General features: G+C 37.6%; 3 protein-coding genes across 7 annotated transcripts in view; all 3 read right to left on the bottom strand.

Moving 5' to 3' along the window:
• Positions 1–1,959: 1,959 nt before the first annotated feature.
• On the bottom strand, positions 1,960–12,080 carry klhl8 (kelch-like family member 8). Of its 2 annotated transcripts, none has more exons than XM_028024607.1 (12): positions 11,979–12,080; positions 9,529–9,748; positions 9,374–9,435; positions 8,703–8,868; positions 8,276–8,596; positions 7,406–7,592; positions 6,771–6,914; positions 5,190–5,301; positions 4,943–5,111; positions 4,695–4,854; positions 4,065–4,266; positions 1,960–3,974 (listed from the first exon to the last, which is right to left on the bottom strand). In XM_028024607.1, exons 2-12 carry the CDS (start codon positions 9,724–9,726, stop codon positions 3,926–3,928), a joined length of 1,770 nt encoding a protein of 589 aa, XP_027880408.1. In that variant the 5' UTR covers positions 9,727–9,748; positions 11,979–12,080; the 3' UTR covers positions 1,960–3,925. The 2 variants fall into 2 exon arrangements, with proteins under 2 accessions (XP_027880408.1, XP_027880407.1); XM_028024606.1 differs by having other exon boundaries at positions 1,960–3,439; positions 11,979–12,079.
• Positions 12,081–12,816: 736 nt separating this feature from the next.
• sdad1 (SDA1 domain containing 1) lies at positions 12,817–18,730 on the bottom strand. The gene is made up of 22 exons (XM_028024605.1): positions 18,510–18,730; positions 18,329–18,433; positions 18,147–18,245; positions 17,937–18,047; positions 17,294–17,365; positions 17,108–17,208; positions 16,968–17,025; positions 16,807–16,881; positions 16,616–16,717; positions 16,284–16,353; positions 16,089–16,192; positions 15,933–15,990; positions 15,802–15,860; positions 15,645–15,721; positions 15,045–15,142; positions 14,873–14,949; positions 14,538–14,661; positions 14,310–14,401; positions 14,038–14,225; positions 13,464–13,548; positions 13,161–13,322; positions 12,817–13,035 (listed from the first exon to the last, which is right to left on the bottom strand). The coding sequence occupies exons 1-22, from the start codon at positions 18,597–18,599 to the stop codon at positions 12,988–12,990; spliced, it is 2,055 nt and encodes a 684-aa protein (XP_027880406.1). The 5' UTR covers positions 18,600–18,730; the 3' UTR covers positions 12,817–12,987.
• Positions 18,731–21,226: 2,496 nt separating this feature from the next.
• ptpn13 (protein tyrosine phosphatase non-receptor type 13) overlaps positions 21,227–25,698 on the bottom strand; it is a 47,406-nt gene continuing 42,934 nt past the window's right edge. For all 4 annotated transcript variants that reach the window (XM_028025131.1, XM_028025132.1, XM_028025135.1 and 1 more), the window contains 14 exons: positions 25,541–25,623; positions 25,388–25,449; positions 24,916–25,071; positions 24,600–24,765; positions 24,426–24,512; positions 24,241–24,335; positions 24,101–24,156; positions 23,914–24,014; positions 23,663–23,811; positions 23,103–23,193; positions 22,692–23,029; positions 22,398–22,613; positions 22,254–22,316; positions 21,227–22,161 (listed from right to left, as the gene is read on the bottom strand). In XM_028025131.1, coding sequence (XP_027880932.1) covers positions 22,084–22,161; positions 22,254–22,316; positions 22,398–22,613; positions 22,692–23,029; positions 23,103–23,193; positions 23,663–23,811; positions 23,914–24,014; positions 24,101–24,156; positions 24,241–24,335; positions 24,426–24,512; positions 24,600–24,765; positions 24,916–25,071; positions 25,388–25,449; positions 25,541–25,623 — 1,741 coding nt within the window. In that variant the 3' untranslated portion in view covers positions 21,227–22,083. The remainder of the gene's footprint in view (positions 22,162–22,253; positions 22,317–22,397; positions 22,614–22,691; positions 23,030–23,102; positions 23,194–23,662; positions 23,812–23,913; positions 24,015–24,100; positions 24,157–24,240; positions 24,336–24,425; positions 24,513–24,599; positions 24,766–24,915; positions 25,072–25,387; positions 25,450–25,540; positions 25,624–25,698) is intronic.

Below are 25,698 nucleotides of genomic sequence, written 5' to 3'. Positions count from 1 at the left end.
TTCTCCTCTTTTCAGTGTTTGTCCAGAGTCCAAAGACTGAAAGCAATAAAGCAGGGATCAAAAAACAAGGCAGTGTGCAAAGGCATACTGTCATAACTTCACAAATTAAGAATGATCTGATTTGAAATTGCAAGAATGGATTTTGTTCTATTAAAAAAAATCCTTAGAATTCATAAATCAGCAAGAATAAGAAAAATAACTATGCGTAAAATAAAACAATTTGTGTTTATTTCTTAATATTCTTCTTTCCTCCACATTATTAACTTACTTTTCAAGAATAATGCACACTTATCTCACCAAAACAGTTCTGCCCACCCTTGCTGCAAATTGCTAAAAACTGATAGAAAGTAACTCAATTAGAGCATCAGATAGTGTGTTCAGAAAATTACAAGGCTGGATTTACAAAGGAAACTTTAAACCTACAGGAAGTAAAATACTGTAAGTCTTTTTCCTCAAAAATCCCAAGTCTTTGTTGTATGCAAACAAATAATAATAATAAAAAAACATTATACAATGTAATTACAGGATGATTGTAGGAGTAAACATAATACAGGATGACCCAAAAGTCCAGAAGCCTCCACATGTCAGACACCAATAAACTTAAACTGCTCAGATCGGCTTCCACCTGTTACTTTTTAACAAGGCTTCATAAAATGCTACAAAACATTTAAAATGAAATGTTTATTTATACTTCATACAACTTCACTTCATGGATGAAGTGCCTAGTAACTTATTAGAGAGGAACTTTTCTGAAAAACACAAGAGAAATTTATTTCTCTCCTTCTCTGAAAGGAGAAATGTATCTTTCTCCTTTCAGCTTTTGTATAAAAAGACTGCACTTACTGAATGATGTTTGTCTTTTGTAATGCAAAAGTCTGACAACTATATTCAAGCAAGGTCCTGTAGTAAAACTTTTACTGGATACTTCATCACTCCTCTTGTGAGAAATCACAGAGCTAATTTAAATTTGTTAGCTTCCTGAAACAAACCATGTGTTTTTATTATAGTTTTAAAAAATTGTTATTGGGGTTAAGATCACAAATCTTACAAGACTTTAGGTCTTTGTTTACAACTGTTGACTAGTTAGAGCATCAAACTACTGAGTCCAGGTTTCAAACATCTCACCCAAAATGTCACCCTCAGATCAAAGAAAGTTGGTTAAGACATCCAAGAACGGGTAATTGTTTGGCTACAATGAAATGAAGAATATTTGGAGGAGTCATGGTGAGGCTACTGCACCAGTTGCCAAGCACAGTAATGGCAGCATCCTGCTAATGGTCTGTTGGTCTATGACACAACGTGAATGGAATAATGAAGGTGCAGGACTACTTTTAAAATATTCAACTTCTCCCAAAATAAACACAATATGTTTGAAACAGGCACACAGTTGGTTATTTTTGCAGGACAAGTGCCCCAAACACAATTCAAAACTGGTTTTGGACTAAATACACTGGTTTAACATTAACTTCTGGAATGGCCCAAACAAATTGAAAACTGGTTTCTAAAAGAAATCAACTTAACCTGTACGCCTTCTGATAAGACAAACATCTATAAATCCAATGAGAATTAGTTTGCTAGAAGAAAACAGCAAGAAAATCATTACGGCTCCTCTCCAACTTGCTAAGAGCCGTTTAACTGAGGGCCAGTCTGTGTATATTTAAGCCTATGGATCATTTTCAAACCTGTGTGAATCAAATGTTTGCACCTAATTCTTAATTTTAAAGTTCATTAAAATTCTTTCATCCACATTGAACATTTTTAAGTCACGTTTAAGTCCTTGATGAATGTCTGAGAAACTAACCAAAACTATGTTGCTGTTTCTTTCGTAAAAAACTCTTATAGGGTAATTTAGTACATTTGATAGCTTAAAAACTAAAAAAATACTATGAAATATTCCTGCCATATGGCCAACAACTACTGTAAGTTAGACTGAGAAAAGAAAACCCAGACCCCATTAAATGATATTCAAACAACTTTATTTAATAATTTTATACCAACACTGTATGTTCATAAAGCACAATATAGTCAAACACCACACATTTCACACATTAACATTTAAACACACAAAACTGGCTTCAAGTTTGCTAGAAAATGATTGTTAAATTTAACACAAGATTTGTGCAACACTTTGTATTTATCTTGTACAAACAGTATATCTGAAAGAGTCATTTGTAGTCCTATTATGAAAATTCTGCCAAAGGTTATAAATATTTGAAATCTTCCATATGGCAGAACCACTTGTGCTAAACTGACATACTGTATGAACATATAACATGAAATTTCCTAATTTGGACAAAAATATATTCAGACCTCACGTCTATTCTAGGAAAATAGAGAACAGCAATGGATTATACAGTTAGGAATTGTTCGATTATACAAAAATGTTTCTATGTATATTGAAATATAATGGAACCATTTGCAGATACAAACCTCGTCTGAGTAGCGTACACATCTAAAACAACAAAATGATTAGGATTTCTGACAGTCCAGCTATCATCATTCACAAATCTCAAATTTTAAGGGAAATATTGTATTGGCGGTGTACCATATTGCTTTGATCTCTTTATGACACCTCTGTCAGCAATGGAGAAGCAATATTAATTCAGCAGATTTCAACTGGATTTGCCAGTGTTTGTTCTGTTTGGCACTTGCAGGAGTGTTGAGTCCCCGAGTGTTAAAGGTCCTGAAAGCGAGAACTGATTTGTTTCTAGGCTTTACTGACCGGCAATGATTCTTAACGGATAAATCAAAGGATAAATGTCAGCTAGTTCAGCTTAAAACTGGAGAGAACATGAAAACATTGAAAATGCTGGAACAAAAACTTGGAGTGAGCGTAAAGGAAACAGCTTCACATCCTAACTGATAAAAATGAGCCAGTAAGAAACCGATCAGTCACATCACTCTGGACAAATGCAGCAAATGCAGCGAAGTAGCGGCCGTCTTCTGAGAGAACTTTAAACCCTTTCATACTGGCCCCTTGTTACAGTCTTTATTCTGAATACATTAATTCTCAAGATGTTTCCTTTAAATAAGAGCTCAGCAAATAATATATACTCAAACAAAAAAAAAAGTACAAAATACTTCATTAAAGATTGCAAATACCACCAGAAGTTTAGAAACATAAAATTTTGTCAGTGTGTATTTTTTTAAATTCAAGTCTGTTACTTTTCCCTAATCATCCTCTGATACGGAGTGCTGACCGAACATCGGCCTGCAGCGTGAAAGTGAGTAGCTTCGCTCGCTGTGTGCTTTGTGCTGTGATTGGTTCTGACGGTGACGCTGCAGTCAGTCACCTTGTCATACGCGGGACAGTCGTCACATGCAGTTGACCACGTTGCTGGAGCCCTGGCCGACGTCTCTGATCTGGCTGACGTGACACAAGCACACGGCCACTCCGGCTCCGGCTCGGCAGTGGGACACGGAGCCCACCAGTTCCCATCTGAAATTAAAATGAAATTTATAGAGGTGGGGCTTTAGAGAATGAACAGTTAAAAGTCTGCAGCTGAACAAAGATCAATGAGTTGATAAATAAAACTCAGAAAACACTTAAGGACGATGCGATTCTCAAAAGAATTTTACAAAAATCACTTTATATATTCAGTAAAATTTTAAAAGGATAAAGTCCTGCCCTGTTTTAATGTAAACAGATCATAATTTGAAGTACTTTGGATTTCACTTACTTTGCAAATAATTTTTTTCCTGAACCCATCTGTTACATTACACACTGTGCTTTGAGAGTAGCTGAAACATGTTTTGACCATCTAAGCAAAGGGCTAAGTTTGTGAAGCAAGATAAATATTGAAACTGTATTGAAATATGTAGCAAGCTAAATTATTAAAAACCCACCAGATCAGAGAGGAAACACACTAAGCCAAGCAGTCAACCAAATTGCTCCAAACATTCTGTTTATTGGAGACTTCAGCTGTTAGTGTCGCGTCAGATATGTTTTTCCACAAATCTTCATCTTACACAAACTTTTTTGGGAAAAAAAAATATATAAATATCAACCATTAAAGAAAAACAGATACTGCAGCATCCAGAACTGCAGTGATGTTCTTCCTCACCTGTTCATCCTCGGCTCAAAAGCCTCCACTGTGTTCAGGTAAATGTTCCCATTGTGTCCTCCGACTGCAAACACTCGGCCCATTACAGTGGCAACCCCGACTCCACCGCGCGGGGTGGTGAGCTCTGCCACATACTCCCAGCGGTGCATCCGGGGGTCAAAGCGCTCCACAGAGCTCAGGGGGGAGTTATCATCAAAGCCACCTTAGAAACGTCACCAAAAAGATACACTTATTAAAAGATGGTTGCCCTTATGTAAAACAAGTGCGTATATAATGTAAACAGTTATGTGTGAAACTGATCTGAGTGGAATAACATTGTGATTAACTTAAACGTTCACAATGCAATCTAACACTATAAATGCTGAAGAAACTCTTTAACTTCAAACTCTGCAATAAAAACCCAGCCTGTGAATAAGTGACCAAAACAGCTTTACAAAACATGAACTTTTGTCTCAACTCAAGCCTTTGTGTATAAAACTGAAGGGTGTGAACCCAAAGCATGTGATGAGTGTGCATCAAAACGGGGAACTTTCTGTACATCTCAGCTGCATTTCTCAGACTTGCTGTTTATGGCTGCCAGCGACGTTACATGACCCGGCAAGAGTCGAAGAGACGCCACATTTCTCTCACCAACAACGTAGAGGCAGCCATTGAGTTTGCTGACGCCATTCCCGGCGCGCCGCTGGCCCATTTCGCACACCTCCGTCCACTTGTTGAGGTGGGGATTGAACCTCTCCACACTGGAAAGTGACGCCACGCCATCATTTCCTCCAACTGCGTACATGTAACTCTAAAGAAAACGATCAATCAACAACGTGCTGAGAATCAAATCGTCTAATGGACAGAATAAATGATTGATTTTTCCCTCATGCTTTTACCCCCAAAGCCACAGATCCAACTCCTCCTCTGGGCGTGTTCATCGGAGCCACGGCGCTCCAGCTGTTGTTTTCAATGTCGTAACGTTCTACGTCGTTGAAACAGGAGTTGTCATCGAGACCTCCAATGGCGTATATGGGACCACCGAGAGATGCTAGTGCTATTCCCCTCCTGAAAAAAGCGAACGTTTAAGTTAAATGAATTCAAATAAATGAAACGGTGCTCTAACATGTGTCACATTGTGTGTACCTTTTGGTATTCATGGAGGCTTTCATCATCCACTTGTTGGTGAGTGGATCAAACATTTCCATATTCCCCAGATGTTCGTTACCATCATGGCCGCCGACAGCATACACTTTACCTGTGGTAGGAAAGAAACACCCAACATGTAGGAGGAACTTCACAACAAACAGGCAAACATAATATTAATGGGAGTTCTTCAAATTTATGACAAATACTTAGGCCTGTCGCGATACACGGTAAATCAATTAATCGTACGATAAATTAAAACTATCGACGTCATTTTAATTATCGGCATTATCGTCTCTTCTGGCCTTTTTCTCTTTCTGTTGATGACACCGAATGAAAAAAAGGCTCAACTCCAGTGCTCTCCACTGACCCCCCCTTCCTCATTTTACTTAGTGTAATGCCCAGCGCACACAAGCTGTCGGCCGATTGTCGGCCCATTTTCAAAACCTGACAGATCACACATTAGCCGACAGAAATCCTAGGTTTAACGGTTCGATCGGGTTCGATCCTGCCGTGTGGTGTCCAACAATGGGCACAAAATAATGGCTACAAGTTCAGTGAACTAATTTTAAAACCAGGCTTGCTTTACTACAATCTACCTGCAATGCATGTGGCTAGTGTCAGCGTAAAGTCCTGACTGAATGAAAATCATTATAACCTATTTATGTCACGTTAACGAAGAACAGCTGAAAAGTTACCGGGTTTATCAACTGCGGTAGCAATTTCGCTCCAACTCCTCCTCTTGTCATTTCTATATTCTTTGCATGTTGAATAAACATTAATGTTGTTTCCACGTATCATCTCTAATGTCCGCTGGACTTCGGGTTGCGCCGTTTCAGCTGTTTGGGATTCCCCGACGTAATTTCCCCTCAGAAAGCACGGAGGAGAATCCAGGCTTTCTGATTGACTACCTGTCACATTCAACAGGCTGAGTTAAGCTCCCAGTCGGGGAAAAACCCTGATTTAGATCGGACGATCTACCATAACACACCACACAATCTTAGAAAGACCAACGTTTTAAGATTGTCATAAGGGGAAAAATAGCAGCAAAAAATCATGTAGTGTGAACTATTGCATCATGTAGTCGATGTGCCCATCTTCTCTATTTAAATCTAATTATTACTGAAGGGCAACATAATATACAGACTTCACAATCTGCACTCTTTTGGTTGAATGCAGTATTTATTTCCACTTTGGCTTTATGTTTAGTTTTTTTTTTCAAGTGAGTTTTTTGTTAATGGAGACTGAGAATCTATTTTATTTTTGTTTTTGGTTGTTTTGTTTATTTTGTTTATCAGCTCAAGTGTTAAATGTTCTTTTGAAAATAAAGTGTATCTATCTTTGGCAGGAAATCGCATGAATTATTACCTCATTTCCATTAAATCAGTGTAAAAAGGTCTTCAAACAATATTATCGTTTATCGCAATAATTTTTGAGACAATTAATCGTTGAGCAAAATTTGCTATCATGACAGGCCTACAAATACTTTATCAATACCGAGTTCCATATTGTGTGAGCTACGTAATGTTTATCGTATTTTGCTTTATTTTCTGAAACATTTGAACAAGAATCTCTTTTTACCTCCGACAGATATCACACCCACATGACGGCGCCTGCTGTTCATTTCAGGACCAAAGAACCAGCTGTTTTTAGTAATGGAGAAGCATTCGATGCTGCGAAATGGGTCTCCAGAACCTCCCCGTCCCCCAACACAGAACAGAACCCCTAAACAAGGAGATTATCAAAACAAACACAAAAAAATGATTGTTATGAGCTTGAAGACAAACACAAAACACAAAATTTACGAGAAAAAGCATGTAGAGGTGTATAAAGTGCCCCAGCAAATATCGTCATACCCACTGAACTGATTCACATTGCAATCATAACCCTAACCCTGGATGTGCTTTTCAAAATCTACAAAACTGTGATATTCTTAAATAAAATTCAGTCCAACAAAGTGCCTCCAGAAGTCACCTAAATAGTAAGTGACTTTTGAAGGCAATTGCAAGCCACACTTTTCAGATTTTATATGCAAAAACAAATTTCAAACTGAGAAGAACATTTAATTCATCAAACTTTAAAAGGCATGACTTTGAATTTGTTACATATGCATGCAGAAACCCGGTTTGTTTCTAGTAAGTAGCTGAGTCTTTTTAGCACAGCAGAAATTACTGACTGTTGCCATTAAGTAAATACAGTAGGTAGGAGATGTGTACCTGCGGTGTGCCTCCGTGGGACGGTACGGACAGAATACTCGAAGTCTGGAACCACCTTGTTACTCAGGTGAAGGTGGTAGTTCCTGGCCTCATCCATCAGGTCACGGCAGTCCAGGTTCCCCTTGATCATCTCTTCTTTTGCCACGGTTCCCGTCAGAAACTCTACGGGCAGCAGCGGGAGCCGCACCTGGACAGAGCAATGGTTCCGACAACTGAGTCAAGAAATGAAATATGTAGAGTTGATACAGATTTTCAAGGTGAATTGTCCAGACTTCTTGAGAGGCAAGTTTTGAGATGTTAGTTCTTTCCTTCCAGTTTAAAATCTAAAGTACTAGAAATCTATCTAAATTTATGGGAAATATTTCTCTATATAGGGTAGATTTTATATGTCACTGCTATTATTCTTAAGTAAATACAGTAGGTAGGAGATGTGTAAAATTATTTATTAGCACAGGATGAGGAGAAAAGCAATTTAATGGAATGATGCACAGAATAAACAAAAATGAACTGAACTAGAAAACAAGGAACAGACAAGAAAAAAGCCCAGACAGAAGAGTGCTTAGACACAAGGACAGAAGGCCAGAAGAAAACATGATAAGGGAAAGAACAGAGAGAAAGAAAGGACACTAGTAAGAATGACTGAATAGAACGAAGGACAGACAACTTCTAGACATGTGAAATAAAGTCTAAAATAATTGCATTCATTCCTTTTCCATACAAACCGAGAAAATTAAACTAAATTCCTTACTGTCCTATGCTGTGTAGGAATCCTTTATTACTAACTGTAGTCAAGGTAGACATTTTTCATAATGAACTTTGCCGATGAAGACAAAAACCATAAAATCACCACGAAACTCTTCATTCTCTAACCTGAGACATGATCTGGTCCAGCCAGGCTTCATGGTGCTGTGGGTTCGCTTTCAGCCACTTCACAGCTGCGTTATACACTTGTGTCTCTGAGTGAATGTTGAGGTCACAAGAGGACAATAATGTGCGCAGGTGTTGGGGTGACACACATGTGAAATCCTCACACTCCACCACCTCAGTGAAGTGCTCGCAGGCGTAGCGGTCAGCCATGTCCATCAGGTCCACTCGATTGTGGCTCTCTGCAAAGGTTCGGACTGCCAGGCAGTTGGTGGGGTGGAAGTGGGCCTTCATGTACTCACAGCATGCTCTGGCAACCAACTCAACCTGACAGAGACAAGCAGAGAAGCACATTCACACATTATGACATAAAATTCAAAATTATACATTCGATTAAACTAAAGAACTTACTGAGAGCGAGTTCTCTGTTTACCTGTAGGATGCAGGCAGCATAAAGCAGTGGCTGAACGTTGTCGACGGTTAAAGTGAGTTTGGAGGAATAGGCAAAGTGCACCAAGTCCTGAATGGCATCTCCATCAAAGTCTTTAATCTCTATAAGATCCTGTTTGGCTTCAGACATGTCTGATAGGAACATTGCCCTGAGGAGAGAAAGAAAGCCCTAAAACTTTGATATGGGAGATAAAAAAAGAAAAAACAAATGCAACCAATCTGTGACCAAAATGGTTAATTTTGTGGTGCAATTTTATTACCTAAAATAAAATAAAAAAATCTCCTCTCAACAAAAAAAGAAATTTCAACTACTATTTTGCATGTTGTTTATAAGCAGTCAGCTACTATTGCTTATTTGCCATCATGATACCACAATGTGGAATAGTGACTCAGCAGGTTGAAAATATTGAGATAAAACAACAGTTAACTGATTTCAGGTACCATGTTCGACCAAAAACATCAAAATGACCCATACATTTAAAGAAAGCCACATTGTCCTCATTAAAAACTACCACTGAGTGGCACACAAGGTGTTGTCATAATGGATCAGGCTCATTGCTTCCACGTGAAAACTGAATGGCTGACAGATGTTTCAAACAAATAGAAAAGAAACCAAAGGACATCTTGTGTATATACGACAAAAACTAAACCTACCGAAAGTAGGGGATAACACAAGCTAGAACTAACTTGTGACACGGTATCAACCTACTGCCAACCTATAAAAGGAGAAACACAAAATACATGACACAGAAAACATGGTGCATTTAACTTAATTCTGGCGAGAAAACAGAGGACAGGTCCCTGTCTACCTTCAGCGTAACGTCACACAGCTCGCCAACTTCATAGAAATGCCTGAGAGAGTTATGGAAATCCTTCCAGGCTTCGTGAGCCTCAAACACAAATGACCCATCCGCCTCACATTCTGACTTTGGTGCCTTGTTTCCTGGACGTTTCTCCTTGGTCTTCTGCTGTTTGGCATGCTCTGGCACCACATCCCCCGGTGCCATGGTGGGCTACAAGAAATGACACCTGCAAAGGTGAAGAGAAACAAATATCATAAACTGCTCGAGGAAAGAAACCACGGCATGGGAAAGCAGGCGAGTGGGAAACCTCAACTGGACAGATCTTAGAGTCTGCGTTTAAAGAGGATTGTTATGAATAAAGCTGCCCACACATTTAAGGGAAAAAAAGAAACACACCATTACAACTTTTAGATGCTTCCCTTCTCCAACACATGGCTCTTCCACAGAGGCCTGGTAACAAGCCAGTGATGCATCTCACAGTTGGAGCATAGTAGATCTTGAGGACCAGACTGGGACATCCCTGCTTAGCATCAATGTTACCATAGCCCTTTTTTCTCCAACACTGACCATTTTCTAAGGAAAGCATAAAAAAATAGAAATCTAGCTACCTTATGTTGCATTTCCCCACAAATACAGAAGAGGTCAGGTTGAGGAATTTCCATAATAATGAGAACAGACTAAATATTTCAGCTGGGCAGCTGAAAGATATGGATAGGAGTAATATTTGACATTTCAGGACTTTATGTCACCTAACAATCTGAATAAAGTAAGCTCTATAGTTTGAACAGGCTTTCTTTGCTGATACAAGTATTACATTTCATTGCAGTCATCAAAACATCCTAAATGTGACTAAAGTTTTTATAACTCCACCTTGAAGCGGTCAATAACATATTGTAAACTTATGTGCAGCTGAAACAGGGTTATAGTGTGATGCCCTGTGATAAAAGCAAAGCAAAAAAAAAGTGATTACAGTAGCTGTTTGTTTTACAACAAAAGATTACATAAAAATCTTACCTGCTGATAAATCCGATGAAAACACTATTTAGCCATTAGCCAAAACCATTTAGACTTGTTTGTCGTTGAGAGTCAGAGAACAAAACACAATGTGGAAACTCCACCCACACCTCGCTGTACTGTATCTTTTAAGCTTTAAACACCAGACTCTGAATAGGCTCAGTGTATCACCCCTCATCACTAGTCCTCTCAGCTATGAGAGCAGAAAACATCAAGTCCCATCAAACAAACTGAGGATCAAAAGAGTTCCATCAGCTCTGTTTCACTTTGTAGTTCCTCGACATTTTGAGGCATCAAGTTACATCCACTCAATTAAAAACAGATCAGCACTTTTCAGCCTCACAGGTAACCAAAAGCCTCCTGCTATTATATGTGAAAAAAAAAATTCCCGTTGTACATCTACTCAAATTTATAACCACTTTTAAAATCTGTCTAATTATGTATAAAACACCAAAAGGAGACTTGGAAATGCAAAATGGAGGAACGGGTGGAGAGACATGAATGGGATGATGAAGAGTTTACATTAAGAGATGGAAAGGCAGATGTTTGGATGAATATAGCACTCTTATGTCCATCTAGGATTTTAAATCCACAAAATTTCTAGAAATTTTAATATTTATCATGTTGTCAACTGGATAAAGAATCCAAATATTTTTCTATTCCATGTTTTCTTTTCACATGTCAATCCAGACTTATGGAAATGCTAACATTGATTCTCATACTTTCTCAGCTGACAAGTATTTCTGTTTTTGACAAGGATGAGTTATATTTTTCACATATTTTCAATGTCTTGTGACACACGTAACATTCATAAAATGGATAAAATGTTACCCATTTTAAAACAAACATATCTGTTCACAGGTGTGCTCTACACTTTCCTCCAAATAGTATGCTAGAAGTTTCAGATGTCCTATATTGGACATCTTAATTTATTCAATGCTGTGATAAATGTTAAGAATCAATATGATTAAAAAGATCCTTAGCATATCTGACCCCGACTGTCATTCAAGACTCATGGGGGAAAAACATTATATATTATACAAAGGTAGTGCAGCTATAAAAAGGGTTTGTTAAGACAAAGCACGAAAGCTAAAATTAAATCACAGCTTAAACTGCACGTCACAGATTTGTCATGTACGGTTAAAAACTAGTTACCACGTAGTTTACAACCCTATTTCTAGGCCATTAGTTTTCGTAATTCGTCGTCAATTGATCAAATTAATCGCTTCGACGATCATTAACATGATAAATTAAGCTAGCTAGGCTAACGGTATGTTGACGCTTAGCTTGTTTGCTAACAGCAACGGCATGACAGCTAGCTTGGCAGGGAACGGCGAGGATTTAACCATGAACCTATCAAAATACTCATACTAGAATGATAGAAATTACAGTAAATCGTTCTAAAAACGTTAAGTTATATCCAACATATATAAATTAGATACCTCATATCGTAGAAAGATATAAAATGCCGGCTTCTTTGAGTGGAACGTTTGGCACGGCTGCTATGACCGCAAGTGCTTCATGGGTATTGTAGTTCAGAAAATAATACCTTGGTAACAGACTAAAGAATTTTACCCAGACTCAGAATTGTGAAGCTTACTGTATTTTCTCAGATTTCCCTCCCCTCCCCAGATTTCACAAAAAAGCTTAACAAGACAATTATAGTGAAAATAATTATTTGAAAATTTATTGAAGGCATTTTATTTTAACTCATTTGATTTTATTCAACCATGGATATCTCCAAATCCCAAAGTAATTTGTCATTAAGTTTCTCTCTGAAATACATAACAAAATTGGGACCACTGAGAACTCAGTGGATAAAACAGTGCTAAATTCAACTTTGAACCAGAGTATCAATTATATTCTGTCAGTAGTTCATCCTGACATTTAAATTACTGAGTCTGCCTAACAGGACTTCCTGTACAGAACACTAAGGCACAAAGTTAAGGCTAAGAGAGTAGCAGGCAAAGCCATGAAATGTTAAACTGTAATTGCACACATAGTTAACTTGTGCAATAAAGTCTCATAAAATTACACATTAACATCTTTGCACCTTGGCATAAGTTTCTTTACAGTATATCGGAATTGTGTCTGCAAATTCCTGCTAGCGATTGTAAAAATGAGGAAACCTGAAACAAGGTCATGAAACTAACCTGAATTACACTCGCTTGAAAAGGAAGCAACAATTATTACTGTTTCTGTACATATAACATCTTTGCAAAAACTTTTGGTTTATTATTCAAATTTGGGATGTTCAAAAAATTAAGTCACACAACATTATCCAAATAGCAATGATTATTTATTTCAAGAGTGTAAGTTTATGTACATTTGCACACAAAAATACATAAAGATAGTATGTTTACATGCCATTTAAAAGATGTACAATATTATTTGACCCAGTCACATTTCTATGATGGCTGTCAGAGCCAGCATGAGTGCCTCCTGCTTGTTCTACTTGTACTGCTTCTTCTTCTTCAGGAGGGCAGCCTGGAGCGCGAGCTGGATAAAAAAAAACATAAAAAAAACAATTTCAATTCCAAAAGTCAAAATATTTCTCTCTTTCCGGCCAAAACAGGTGATTTAGCTATAGAGAAATAAAAAATTACATATATATTTAGAGCTACCTGTTTCTCTCTGAAGGAGCGTTTGCCTTTTGTTCTGACATTCTGACTGTGTCTCATCATCATGAAGTTCTTCTTCCTCCTCTTTTCCTTGTTGCTGGTGCTGGCATGCGGGTTCAGCTTGGTCCGCTTCTTCATAAATTCCTTTCGATCCGTTCGTCCGGCCTAGACAGTAAACATACCTTTAGTGGTCATGCATAACTGCTTATAATATTGGTGAGTAATGTTATTCCACTCTGTCCATCGGTCATAAATCCAGTTACTCCGAATTCAGCGTGAAATTTGAAAGCAGGAGTAAGATGTTACCATGGCTGTTGCAAGTCGGGTTTCTTTGTCTGATTTTGGTTTTTTGTGCAGTTTCTCGATGTGTCTCAGGGTCAGCAGCTCCCCTCTGAAATTTTGAAGAAAAAGAGTAAAAAATTATTTCAATATTTTGCTCTGTTGTTTTCTGAGCTCCAAAAAAAAAAAAAAGCTAGGTTAGTAAATTCACATGTTAACAGCAAACAGATGCTAAACTATAAAATATATATTTTTTCTTCAATACATAAAATCAAGATCATTTTATAAATTATTATAAAACCCTGCTTTACAGTAATTGTTTTCTCACACAGTGTGACGTCGCGTCTGATCCTAATATATATATATATGTATATATATATATATATATATATATATATATTAAAAAATCTGATAAAGACTCAAAGTAAGAAGGTTAGACAGAACTCTGTTGAATGCTGTTTTGTTTTCTTTGTATATTATTGAGCTTCTTGAACAGAACTAGGTTCAAATCTCTTATGAATAGGTAAAAAAAAAGATTTTAAGTCAGACACAAAATTTTAAAAGGCAGATCTTAAATATTGCTCTATTTTGTGTTACTCACTTGTCCTCTTCATTGTCACTGTCTGCCATTTTCCTCTTCTGACCCTTCCCTGGAGCAGCATTGACCTCCTTTGCCATTTGGGCCAGACGGATTTTCTTGAAGTCGTCCTGAGTGAGGAGCCGGCTGCCGCTGACCGCCGCTGCCTTCGCTTTTCTCTCTTCAGCTGGAATACTCTGGAGCTTCTCAGCCTTGGAGAAATTTCGGAAGTACTTGAAATGAATTCAAATCACCAGGTTTCTGCAGTCTCACTGGTTGTGTGTCCCATTTCTCACCACTTCTCCTGCGTCTTCATCAGATGAGTGGTGAACATCAACCCACTCTCCGTCCTCGTCGTCGTCACTGATGCTAGCACTCTCCCAACCATCTGATGAATTATAGGGAACAACATTGCCAACAAAATCAAAAATCTCTCAAGCATGTGCAGAGCAACACTGGATATCATTTCTATATTAACCAGTGTAATGGAGGCCCAATAGTTCCTCAGTACAACAGTAGCTGACCTTCATCTTCCTCTTTGTTTTCCTCCTCCACCTCCAGGACCTCAGCTCCAGGAATGTAGTCTTTAGCCTCAAGCTCTCCATAGTCTTTTATTTTGGCCTCTTTGGAGGCTTCTGTGGGCCTCCCCTACACAACAAATTTGATGTAGTTATAGATACTCAACTTATTTTTAGGGCTAAAAATTGAAAAAGCAGCAATGGAAGAAGTTTTTCAACTTATATTTTTTTAGCATACATTATAAATTCAATGTGATGTTGTATTGTCCCTCTTGTTCCTTATTGAGTACACTGTATTAGAGCTAATGAGAGTTAGGGTTTGACACACATCATGAGCTCACCCTGTCCTTTTTCTGCAGCAACTGTGGATTGAGATTTCTGAACAGTTGAATCAGTCCTCTGGCAGACATCATTACATCTGAAAATGTGGCAAAACACAGTGTGAATATGAAATTATATATATAAAAAAAATACAAAACGATTTAATAAATAAATAGAAGAAAATCTGCTCACTCTTGTCCTTGTGGGTCTTGTACTGAGTCAAGTCCTGCAGTAGATCCTCATTGATGGCGAGCGGGCAGCGGCCTGCCACCTCTCTGATGGCGTTGATGCTAAACAGTGCAAATATGATCGATCTCTCAAATGTGTCAATAAACTTGGTGCATTACTGTGCACAACCTTAAATTAAAACTATGGCAAAGTATAGCAGAGATGACTGACAGTGCTAAGACTATTATTAGTTGCTTCTAGGTAGCACTGGGACAACTGGGAGAAGGCAGAGGACTTAATATTTTCACAGAATATCTGTCTCACAACATATGTAAAAGAAATATATATAAAAGTTACATACTTTTACTTTAAGGGGTCCATACTTAAAGCTAAAACCAAACAACTAAACTTATTTTTCTCTTTTTTCCCCCTTTAGGATTAGTTATGACTCAGCTAACTGTCTAGGAAATATGTAAATATAAATATGGAGGAAAAATGACTAAACATCATCATTTTTTTTCTTTTTTTTGCATCACAAAACCCTGACAGTTTAACGGAGTTGTCCACAAAGAGGTGAAAAAGGACATTATTTGGGCATTTATTAAATGTGAATTAACGACTTACCCGACAGTCATGACCTCCCCAGAGTTCCTGTCTGTCACAAAGTTGTTGGCAATAGTCATGATCACAGGTTCAATGACCTGCAGAGAGCAACACACATAAGCAAACTCACACCCTGATGTGTAATCTTTGTAAATTGCAGAGTGAGCTTAGGATGTACCTCAGGTGGAACCAGCTGGTGTGAAGCCTGGGCGGCACACAGCAGAATCTTTGTAACCTCTGCAGAGACGGCAGCGTACCGTTAGAAAAATCTCCAAAACAAAGCGCAGCACAACACCGAGCGACACTTACCTCTCTGATGCGGCTGCAGAAACCTCTGGATGAAGGGGTAGAAATTGAAGAGGAAGAGCTGCAGAAGCCAAATAGCAAAAATGATTACATTAATATTTGATTGATTTGCCGTTTCATAAGATAATAGAGACATGCTGAATCGAAAACAAAACCGACCTCGTGGATTCCAACCAGACGAGAGATGAGCTCCATCATCATAATCTTCACCTCAAAGCGCTCCTTGGAGCTTTCCAGCTGCTTCAAGAGCTTCTCTGAGAAATCTTGATCAAAATATTGACTTGATGGTTAGCTGCTCAGTAAACTAGAATGCCAATCACTGCATAAGAGCACAGAGACAGTATGTCAGCCTACCTTGAGGATCGTGAATGAGGTGGATCGCTGAAAAATTGAAGACTTCAGGCTTCTTCTTTTTCTTATGTTTCTGCAGTTAGTTTAGAAAAATGACACCAAATTAACAGTCAAACAGTACACGACGACAACATGTGTAAATAAAATGCATATTTCTGGTCAGGATTAAAATAGGACAACCCTATGTTTATTCCAACTTAAAATGGAAACATTCATAGTTGTGTAGTACATCAGGTCCACATCATTGCCAAGTATTTTGAATGAAGACTGTCCCGACTGTACCTCAGAAGAGCACAGATATAATACATGCTTCTGTATTTTCACGACACTGCTACCTTGAGGACTTTCATCGCTTTTTCCAGCTTCTTTTTGTTTTTGGTGGTTTTTTTGCCTGTCGAGTATTTTATCATCAGGTCTCTTGCAGACGTTCCTTCGTTCTAAAAAAAAAAAAAAAAGACTTGTTTTTACTTTGAGGTTTCAAAGACTGTCTCTTTGCACATGTGACCACCTCATGCGTCAAACTTACCTCGGATTCCGAATCACTCTCGTTTTTTTCATCCTCATCTTTGCCCAGGAAGAACTTTAGGCCTCCGACGAGAATCTAGCGGAGAGGCACATCATGTTTATTTATTTATTTCTCGGTACAGATTGAGAAATGTATCCCTTCCCCCTAAACAAAAAGCCTACCTTTGTCACCTTGGAGAAGCATGCTGTTGTAATGACATTTACCGTTTTGGCGTCATTCCTGAGTGGGAATACAATCAGATAATGAGACACAACGATTCACAAGGAACGTCCGGGTTTCACGGATCTTATATGAAACCCACCATATGTTCCTCTTGTAAAGCTCAGCCATGACATCTAAGGAGATCTTTGCCGCTATGGGGTTACTGTCTCTCAGCATTGTGTACATAAAGTTCTGCAGGGTCTGTAACGAAGCACAATACAAGGATGATCATTTTAAGCTGGTTGATCACAGAAAATTGACATAGACTCAGATACACTCAACTTACTGTGTTGATCTTGTTGTTTTTGTGTCTTGCGTTGATGTTTTTGATATCTGTCACGATGTGTGTGTAAAGAGTCTGAGGATAAAAAATATATATATATTTCCACTTCACACATATTCATTACTTGTGTTAGTGTGAGGGGTGGGCATTTATCGCATCGTTTATCATTTATTGTGGTACATTATTTAACATAAGATTTGGATTTATTATTAATAGGATTTTTTTTAAGTAAAACTGTCATTGTTGGAGTTGTTCTTTTTACATTTCTTCCCCACTGTTTATTTAATGAGTATTAAAAAAAATTATAAATTTGGATGATTAAATGCTGTTACTGTGTGCACTTTAGAGACAAATCACAGCTATCCTAAATAATCATATTACAAATGGTATGTTTTTCAAGAGTAGTATTTGTGTTTGTGGGGCTGTAATTACTGTGCCATGGAGTCACAGCCATACAGTTCCCTAAAAAATAAGTAATAGTTATCATTGTTACTTTTATTGTTATTACAACTGTACCACAATAGGATAGATATAACTTTATGCCCATATTGCCCACTCCTAGTTGGTCTATCACATAAACAATATCGTCGCAGCAATGAAAAACGTGAAGAACTTTAATGGGTGTGTTTATATTTTCCAGGCTGACCTTCCTGAGAAGTTTATCATGACACCGCAGCAGCTCAAAGAAGAGCTCCAGGAGGATTGTGGGGTCGATAAGATCCTTATTCCGCAGAAGAATCAGCGCCTTGCAGAAAGTCTGCCAAGAGCAAAAGGACGCCATCAAAAGCAACTTAAAATCTTTGTACATCTTAAAATCCCATGATGCTGCACATCTTTTTTTTTAAAGACTTCTCACCATTCGCAGTTCTGGCTCTATGATAGTGTGGTAGCTCCTTAATAACTCAGACAGGTCCAGAGGAAACGTGGACAGCTGCTGCGTGTAGCAGTGAGCCACCTGAAGAGCAGGGAGACATTTCAACACATTTCTACCCACTCTCTGCTGCCCATGTTGTCTCACAGTGAAACCTGCTGGGATACCTGAGACAGGAACATGACCAGCTCCGCCAAGTCCTTGTTGGCTTTGTCAGGCTGCAGCTTGAAGATCGCCACGTTGGACTGATAATGGCGGTACTGCTGGAGAAACTGGAGCCGAAGAGAAGCATTAAAAACAATTACTACACAACTTTAACCCATAATGGTGTTTCCTCCCAGCACCTACCTCATCGACATACGACTGCGGGTCTCTCTTTATGAGATTCTGAAGTTGCGGCAAGTTGTTGGGTAATTTGTTGCTTTGCCTCCCCGGCATGACTACAGATTATTCAAACCAAGACGTGTCAAAAATTAAGGGGGAAAAAACTATTTTTATAAGGTAAGCGTGGCCTATATGTACGCTGCCATTACATACAAAACACGGGGGCCGACGTCACGTCCGTCTACGCGGTCGTCATTTCCGCTTTCTGCTAAACCAGGACAGTTTATTGGCAACACGTTATATCATATAACCAAAAATATATTCCTCGAAACTTTTTAAAATCAATAGTGAGATTATTTCTAGTCAAACTAACTATGTTGCGTTGGGGAAGATAATGAAATAATGCTATAACAATGAGCCGTGTTGCAAAAATAATGGGACAGTGATTTTTATTTATTTTTTTCCAGAATGTGTCATATATTTTAGAGAACATATTTATAACAAATTTCAAGATATCTATATTTCAAATTGGCAGTGCTGCAACCTTGAGTTTAAAGCTGCCTGTTCTATGTTTTGATTGTTAAAAAATCCCTGTTTTTAACGTTTTGCATGGAGTTACTTATGAGCAATAAAAATAAAGTTCCTTTAAAGTGAATGTTGTACAAACATGTTATTGACTACAGCGTGTCTATGAGCATAATACATTTTTCATAATGAATTTTGATCCACAAATTAGCATGTGGATAATCTATGAATAATCCATAAATTAGGTATATGGATAGCATGTTTTAGTGTGATTTGTTTTTTTCTTAGTCTAATTAGGAAAACCAAGATCATGAATTTCTACTTTGAGCTATTATATTACAAATTCACTTGCCCAAATTTGATGGATTTACATTAAAAAATATCTGTAAACATTTTAATGAAAGATTTTTTTTCTTACGCTAAACTAAATAGTTTTACAAAGTACCTTCTGCTCATGAAATTATCAATTATACTATGACAGCAGAGGATTTAAATAAGTAGACTATGTTTTAGTTTTGCTCTGATTTAAATCAATTTATCCACAAGGAGGCAATGTGGCTCAACTATAAGCATCCAAGCTGTTGACTATATGGAGCTCTCCAAAGCTTTATTACAATGAGGACATGATTTCCATGAATTTTGACAAATGAGAGAGGTGCTCTTTATTAGTCGAATACAGCAGACAGAAGGAAATATTTGTAATGTCCCTCATGAGTGAAAACTTTGTAAAAGATCCCTTTATTGCAATTAAGTCTAAGAAACTTAATTTCTTAAGTTTCTTAGGAAATTAAGAAACTTAAGAAGTTTCTTAAGTTTCATATTTATATGTCCAAAGCTATCTCACTCAGCTTTGGACATATAAATACTGGCATTTCTGCCCCCTTCATTGTGAAATAGCTCAGACTTTTTCAGATTGGATGGTGGGCATTTGTGGAAAAGCAATTTCCTGCCCACCATAGCTTCTTAATTGGATTTAGGACTTTATCTAAAATATTCTATAACAATTATGAAAAAGTACTAAATGTCCATATCCACATACATAAATATATTTCAATTTCCCATCCTAAGCTAATGTAATTGAGCTCAGTAGCGAACCCACACATTTGCATTTTATTCCCGTTATTTGCACCAATGATTAAAAAACAGAATATAGTTTACATAATTTAGCAGCTAGTCTGAGCAGAAACAATATTGTTGATTTTTGCACTCATCCAAAAAGTAGTAATTGAATTTTTAAATATTCCTAAAATTAGAATCCCTATGCATACTTTCGTAGCTTCAAAATACTAAGGCAGTCCGAATTTCTTTTTTGACACCTAACTTAGATTTAATGTACTGGTAAGTCCTCCATTGTTGAACGAAAAAATAAATAAGAAAACTGTGAGGTAAAGCAGAATTATATGGAACCCTTCAACAAATGGCCATACAAGTGAATATTAAGTTTTATTTTCTTAACAGTGATTCTGCATACAGGGTTCCTCCATACTTTTCATGAAAAAATTCTACTTTTCTGGACCCGTTTTCTTAATACCAAGTCCTTTGCATAGACTTAAATGAAATACTAGTTCACAAAAAAATTATAGTAAATATGCCAGCATACAGGCCCAGAAATATGTAATATGCAAAAAACAAAAAAAATAGGAGGGAACAAAGGAGAGCAGGTAGGAAAGAAAGTAGAACAAAGGCCTCAAAAAAGGACACAAGAAACTAAGATTGGATGGAAGAGAGGGTAGGACACAAGGAAGAAATGTAGAAAGAACTAGACAGGAATGAAGGGAGAAAAGAAAAGTGACATGAACTCTGAGGGACAACGGAAGGACAACTTTTAGGCCAAAAATGCAAAAAAATAAGAAAAACGCAAAAAAATAAAAATATTTTCAACACTTTTGCACACTTAGAAAATTAAATTATGTTCCATACATTTCCAGACTACACAGGAACTCTGTGCACTGTAATTTCCAAATATTACAAAATATGCCAGAAAAAATACTTTCAATTAGCTCAAAAATAAAAAAAAAATCCATATTTTGGCACCACATAGCAGTAGAAGTCGTCAGCTACTGTCTGCACTAAATGTTCAAATGCTTGCATTCTGGTATATAGGTTCAAAATGCCTTAAAATATACAGAACTAGATCAAAGAAATATGTGTAAAAATGTATTTCAGTGACACGTAAAGGCTGCTACATTGTGAAGGTCGCAATGTACATCATTCATAGTCTTCAGACTCAAAATGGTTTATTGTGTAAACTTGAAGTAAAACAATGACATTTCAATAGAGCACAACATAACACATACCAAGTTCAGCCCATATAATACTTTTTAGAGTGCAGTCACTTGTATGGCATCTATGTCGCAGGGGTGAAGCAACAAACAGTAAATACAGCAACGTTTCTTCTTCTGATATTTTGGGAGCTTGTTATCCACCAGAATTGTGTTTAGCGATCCAATGATTGAAGCTTGGAGTGTGACTGCAATCGTATCGTATTACATGGCATGAATGCAACAGCTGTAAAATGCAATAATAAACGCAACAATAAAATATGACAAGACAAATAAAACTTTTAATATTTGATCTTATTTAAAAGAAATTTTCCTCTACATAATATTTCAAACATATCCAGTTTAATTTTTCCAGGGATTAATATGTACACTTTCAGTTTATCATTTGCCTCAGGCAGTATGTAATAACTGTATAATAGATTTACATAGCAAATACTGACACAGTATTCTGTCAAGGCCAGTTCAAGCATCAAAATACACATAAATGTTCCACATAAAATATAAAATCATTTCATCATCAATAAAATAAAAAATCTAAAGGAAAAATAAAACATGAATGTTCTCTTGTTTGATAGGAAATACAATCAGCAGCTTGCATAAATGCAGTGAAAAAGAGCAGCAGCTATAGAGAACAAAAAGCAAAAATAGAAAATATACTTCTTAAATGATTCATTCTTGGAGAAAAAAACAGATTAAGGCATTAAAAAGCAGTGTAATTTGGCAATTTTTGCCTGTATTGACTTGTTCTGCTTTGCTCTGACTGGTCACCCAGGATCTAGAAGATATGGTTACTATCCTGAGATGTTTTCTTCTGCTTTAAGGCATCTGAGGACATAGAGGGCCACTTGATAGCAGAAAATGTACTGCTCCTATAAAAACAAAACCAGCAGTGAAAGATGAGCTAAACAATTTAGATAGTAATATAATAAATTCAGCTACTAAATACATCAAAGATAATTACCTCTGTCTGGATCATTCCATGTCTCTGAAGTCTCATATTTCGCACAATATCTGAAATATCAAACTAAAGAAAAAAAACAAAAACATTTATTAGATTATACCAATGAAACAAACCTGCCCCATAAACAAAACTTTGCACACTTACATCTGCATCTTTACTGATGAGGCCCAGAACCACATCTATGCAGATGAGGGCCCCTGAGCGACCGATGCCTGCACTACAGTGTGTGATGATGGGTCCTGATCGATGAATGTGTCTCATGTACGAAATAAATGTGAGCAGATGCTCGGGTTGAGAGGGCGTTCCGTGGTCAGGCCATCCGGTGTAGTTCAGATGAGTTACAAGCTTTGTTTCATTAGTCTTAAAAGAGAAAAACATGGATGTTAAAGATCTCATTTAATCTATCAGAGACGTAAATCAGCATAAAATCGTGCTCACCTGGACATCTTTGACCTCAATGAGGCGAATGACAAAGTGGTCTAGGTGCTGGTCTTTGATGAGCGTTATCTGCAACCTGTCGTCCACCATCTCAGCCGTCCTCGGCGTGTCCGGCCAGTACCGCTGACATTTCACTTTGCCGCCCTCGATCTCCTGAGTCATCATGGCTATCACGTTGGAATTCTGCTCCCACACCATCTGCCAAAAGTCGCCCAGTGTGGTGGGCAAAGGTCCCTGACAGGCGACGTACTTGAAGTGCTCATTCTTCACTTGCATGTTGATGAAGTTGGCGTTAATGTATCCGCCATCTTTGCCAATAACCACACGAGTTGTGTCGACTAGGAGATATGAGCTTAGTATTAGTTTTAATTGAAAAACCATAAGTGAAAAAAGCTGTGATGCTTTTCTTACATGGAATAATGTTCTTGTAGCGGTTCTTCTTCTTGTTCTCCTTGGTCTGACCAACTAAGCAGTCATCGAGTGGCTGTAGATTCTGAAGATTCTAACAGATAGAAAGATAAAAACTAATGTTTTCAATTTTTTATCAAAAATCATTTGTTATGCTTTACTAAAACTCTGGGTGAACATCTCCAAACTTGCGAGGTGTGATAAACTTGCGAGGTGTGATAATTGAGAAATGAGAGGATTCCAAATTAGAGTAGACAAAAATATATTTGCAGTTCGATCTTCATAAACAGAAACATATTTCTGGTCTGGTGGAGGAAGCTAAAGTACTAGAAGAATAATTGACCATGTTGCCGCAAGGTTTATCAGTACTAACGACGTCAACATCAATAAGGTCTGGGAATGCAAATATTTGCCCAAACGTGTTCCAGCCAGAAAAAAAAAAACAAAAACAAAAAAAAAACTAGAACGAAATCTCACATTCTTCTGGCCTGTAGATGAACCCCATATATTCCCTAGAAACAGGTCCTGTACCAGCAACTACAGGCATTTACATCCAAACTTACTTCAAATTCTTGAAGTGGTATTTTCTGGTCCAGGAGCCCCTTTATCACACGGACTTTAGAGTGGAGATTAGTTCCTGTGTACTGGCCACCAGGAACCACTCTGACAAGGGGTAAAGTGGTCAACTCGTCCTTAGTGATGATTGACTTGTCTGCGCGAAATAAACAGATAAATCCAGAACTAAATCATTCATATCTCCTTCCTGAAACCAATCAGATCCTAAGTTTCATTTATTAAAAAAATGAAACCGTACCATCTGTTGACTGGGAGCTGATCTTTTCTATGGGGAGCTCATCACTTCCCCATGTGAAGTCTTCATCTTCTGGCTGCACCGCACTCATCTGCAGGTAGCTGCTGTTTTGAGCAGAAACGGTGCACGCATTTCAGAAAATATGATAATACAACCTTCATTTTGCTAAAGTTTATATCCAAATCCATACTTTTCATTCCTTGGGTCGTCAACACTCTCTTCTTGCCACATTGCTTTCCGAGAACTCTGTTTGGATTAGAAATGAACAATTTAATAATAAAGAAACATTTTAATGGCTGAGTTTTATTAAGTGTGATGTTGAATTTGTACCACAGGAGAGTCTTCAGGTAAAGAGGATCCATCACAGTCTGTGTCCTCTGAAAGCTCTGTGTCTTTTTTCTCCTCCATAGGACCGTCGTCGTAGTCTGTCAAGGTAGATTAGAAACACTAAGAGGGCAATTTCAAGTTTTTTTACACTCTTGAGTTCATTCGCTCTATTGTTTTATCTATAGTACCTATTGGTGGTATGGCAAGAATGTTGGTGGATTTCTGTTCAACCAACATCCGAAGCTTAGTGGTCACTCCACTGTCCTCACTCAGATCTAAAAAAATAAAAAATAAAATTTTAATTCAAGTTTAGCAGCTGTTGATAAAAACCTGAAGAGCAGCACTGAAGCCCTGGATTGTACCTGTGTTACCATTGCACTTGTCAGAGTTTATAGGTAGATAGGCCAGGTATGTGTTTGGGTTCTGGTCAGGTGGTCTTGAAACAATCAGATGTGCCAGACCTTTAGCTTTTCGAATGGTAGTGACAGCTTTGGTGTGGGAGATATTAGTCATTAGGTCATCATTTACCTAGAAGATGAAAGCCAGTCGGTCATATTAAAACCCTCAAAAAGGCTGAATATTGTGTTTGAGGCTTCTGTATGAAATACATTTTAAAAAAGAATCTATTAAAACAAGCAGAGATTAAATAGGAAACAACAAAAGTCTAACAGCACTCACTTTAAGCAGCCTGTCTCCAACCTGCAGCTGTCCTGAGGACTCTGCGACGCCACCTGGAGTGATGGACTTCACAAAGATTCCCCTCTCCCCTCCAATTAGAGAGAGACCAAGACCTCCAGACAGTGGCTTCTCTAGATCCAACGTTATAATCTCCTCCTACACTCACAATAAGAAAAATATGGGGTTTCCTTTAACAGAAACTCTCTGTGACTCTATTTGTCAGAAACGCTGAAACATGTTTAAAGTGTTTTTCAAAAACACTTCTACTCCTTGGAATTTTTTCATATTTTGTCAGATAAAAACCACAAACTGTAATATATTTTATTGGGTTTTATTTAAATAGGCCAAGATAAAGAAGTGAAAGTTCAAGGAGCCTGAAAACCTTTGAAGGACAATGTGTGGGCTTACTTACAAATAAATAACAAAAGTTAAAGTTTTACCACAAAAACTTTAAATGAGTTTCCTGACTCACCTCTGCAGGACAAAGTCCGGTGAGATCCTCAGCGTCTCTGGAACCGTTCCTTTTAAGAAACCCTTAAAGCAACAAAAAAATGCTATTGTTACATTAAAAAAAAGGCAAGATAAAATGAAGCCCCCCCAAAAGTCTTCAACATGCAAAACAAACCATTCATGCTGGATGACAGCTTGGAGCCAATGTTGTCCAGAAAAGTGACATGTTTATGTTCAGGAGATACAGGCATTCCATCTCTGAGAGACAAAGAACAGAACAAGTAAAAAAAATTAGTTTCTGAATTTATTTTGTAGACATTATATAAGTTACCA

The sequence above is a fragment of the Xiphophorus couchianus genome, chromosome 8, assembly GCF_001444195.1.
Source record: "Xiphophorus couchianus chromosome 8, X_couchianus-1.0, whole genome shotgun sequence".
Taxonomy (NCBI): Eukaryota; Metazoa; Chordata; class Actinopteri; order Cyprinodontiformes; family Poeciliidae; genus Xiphophorus; species Xiphophorus couchianus.
Note: the sequence above shows the minus strand (reverse complement) of the source record. Positions and strands in the feature narration are given on the sequence as shown.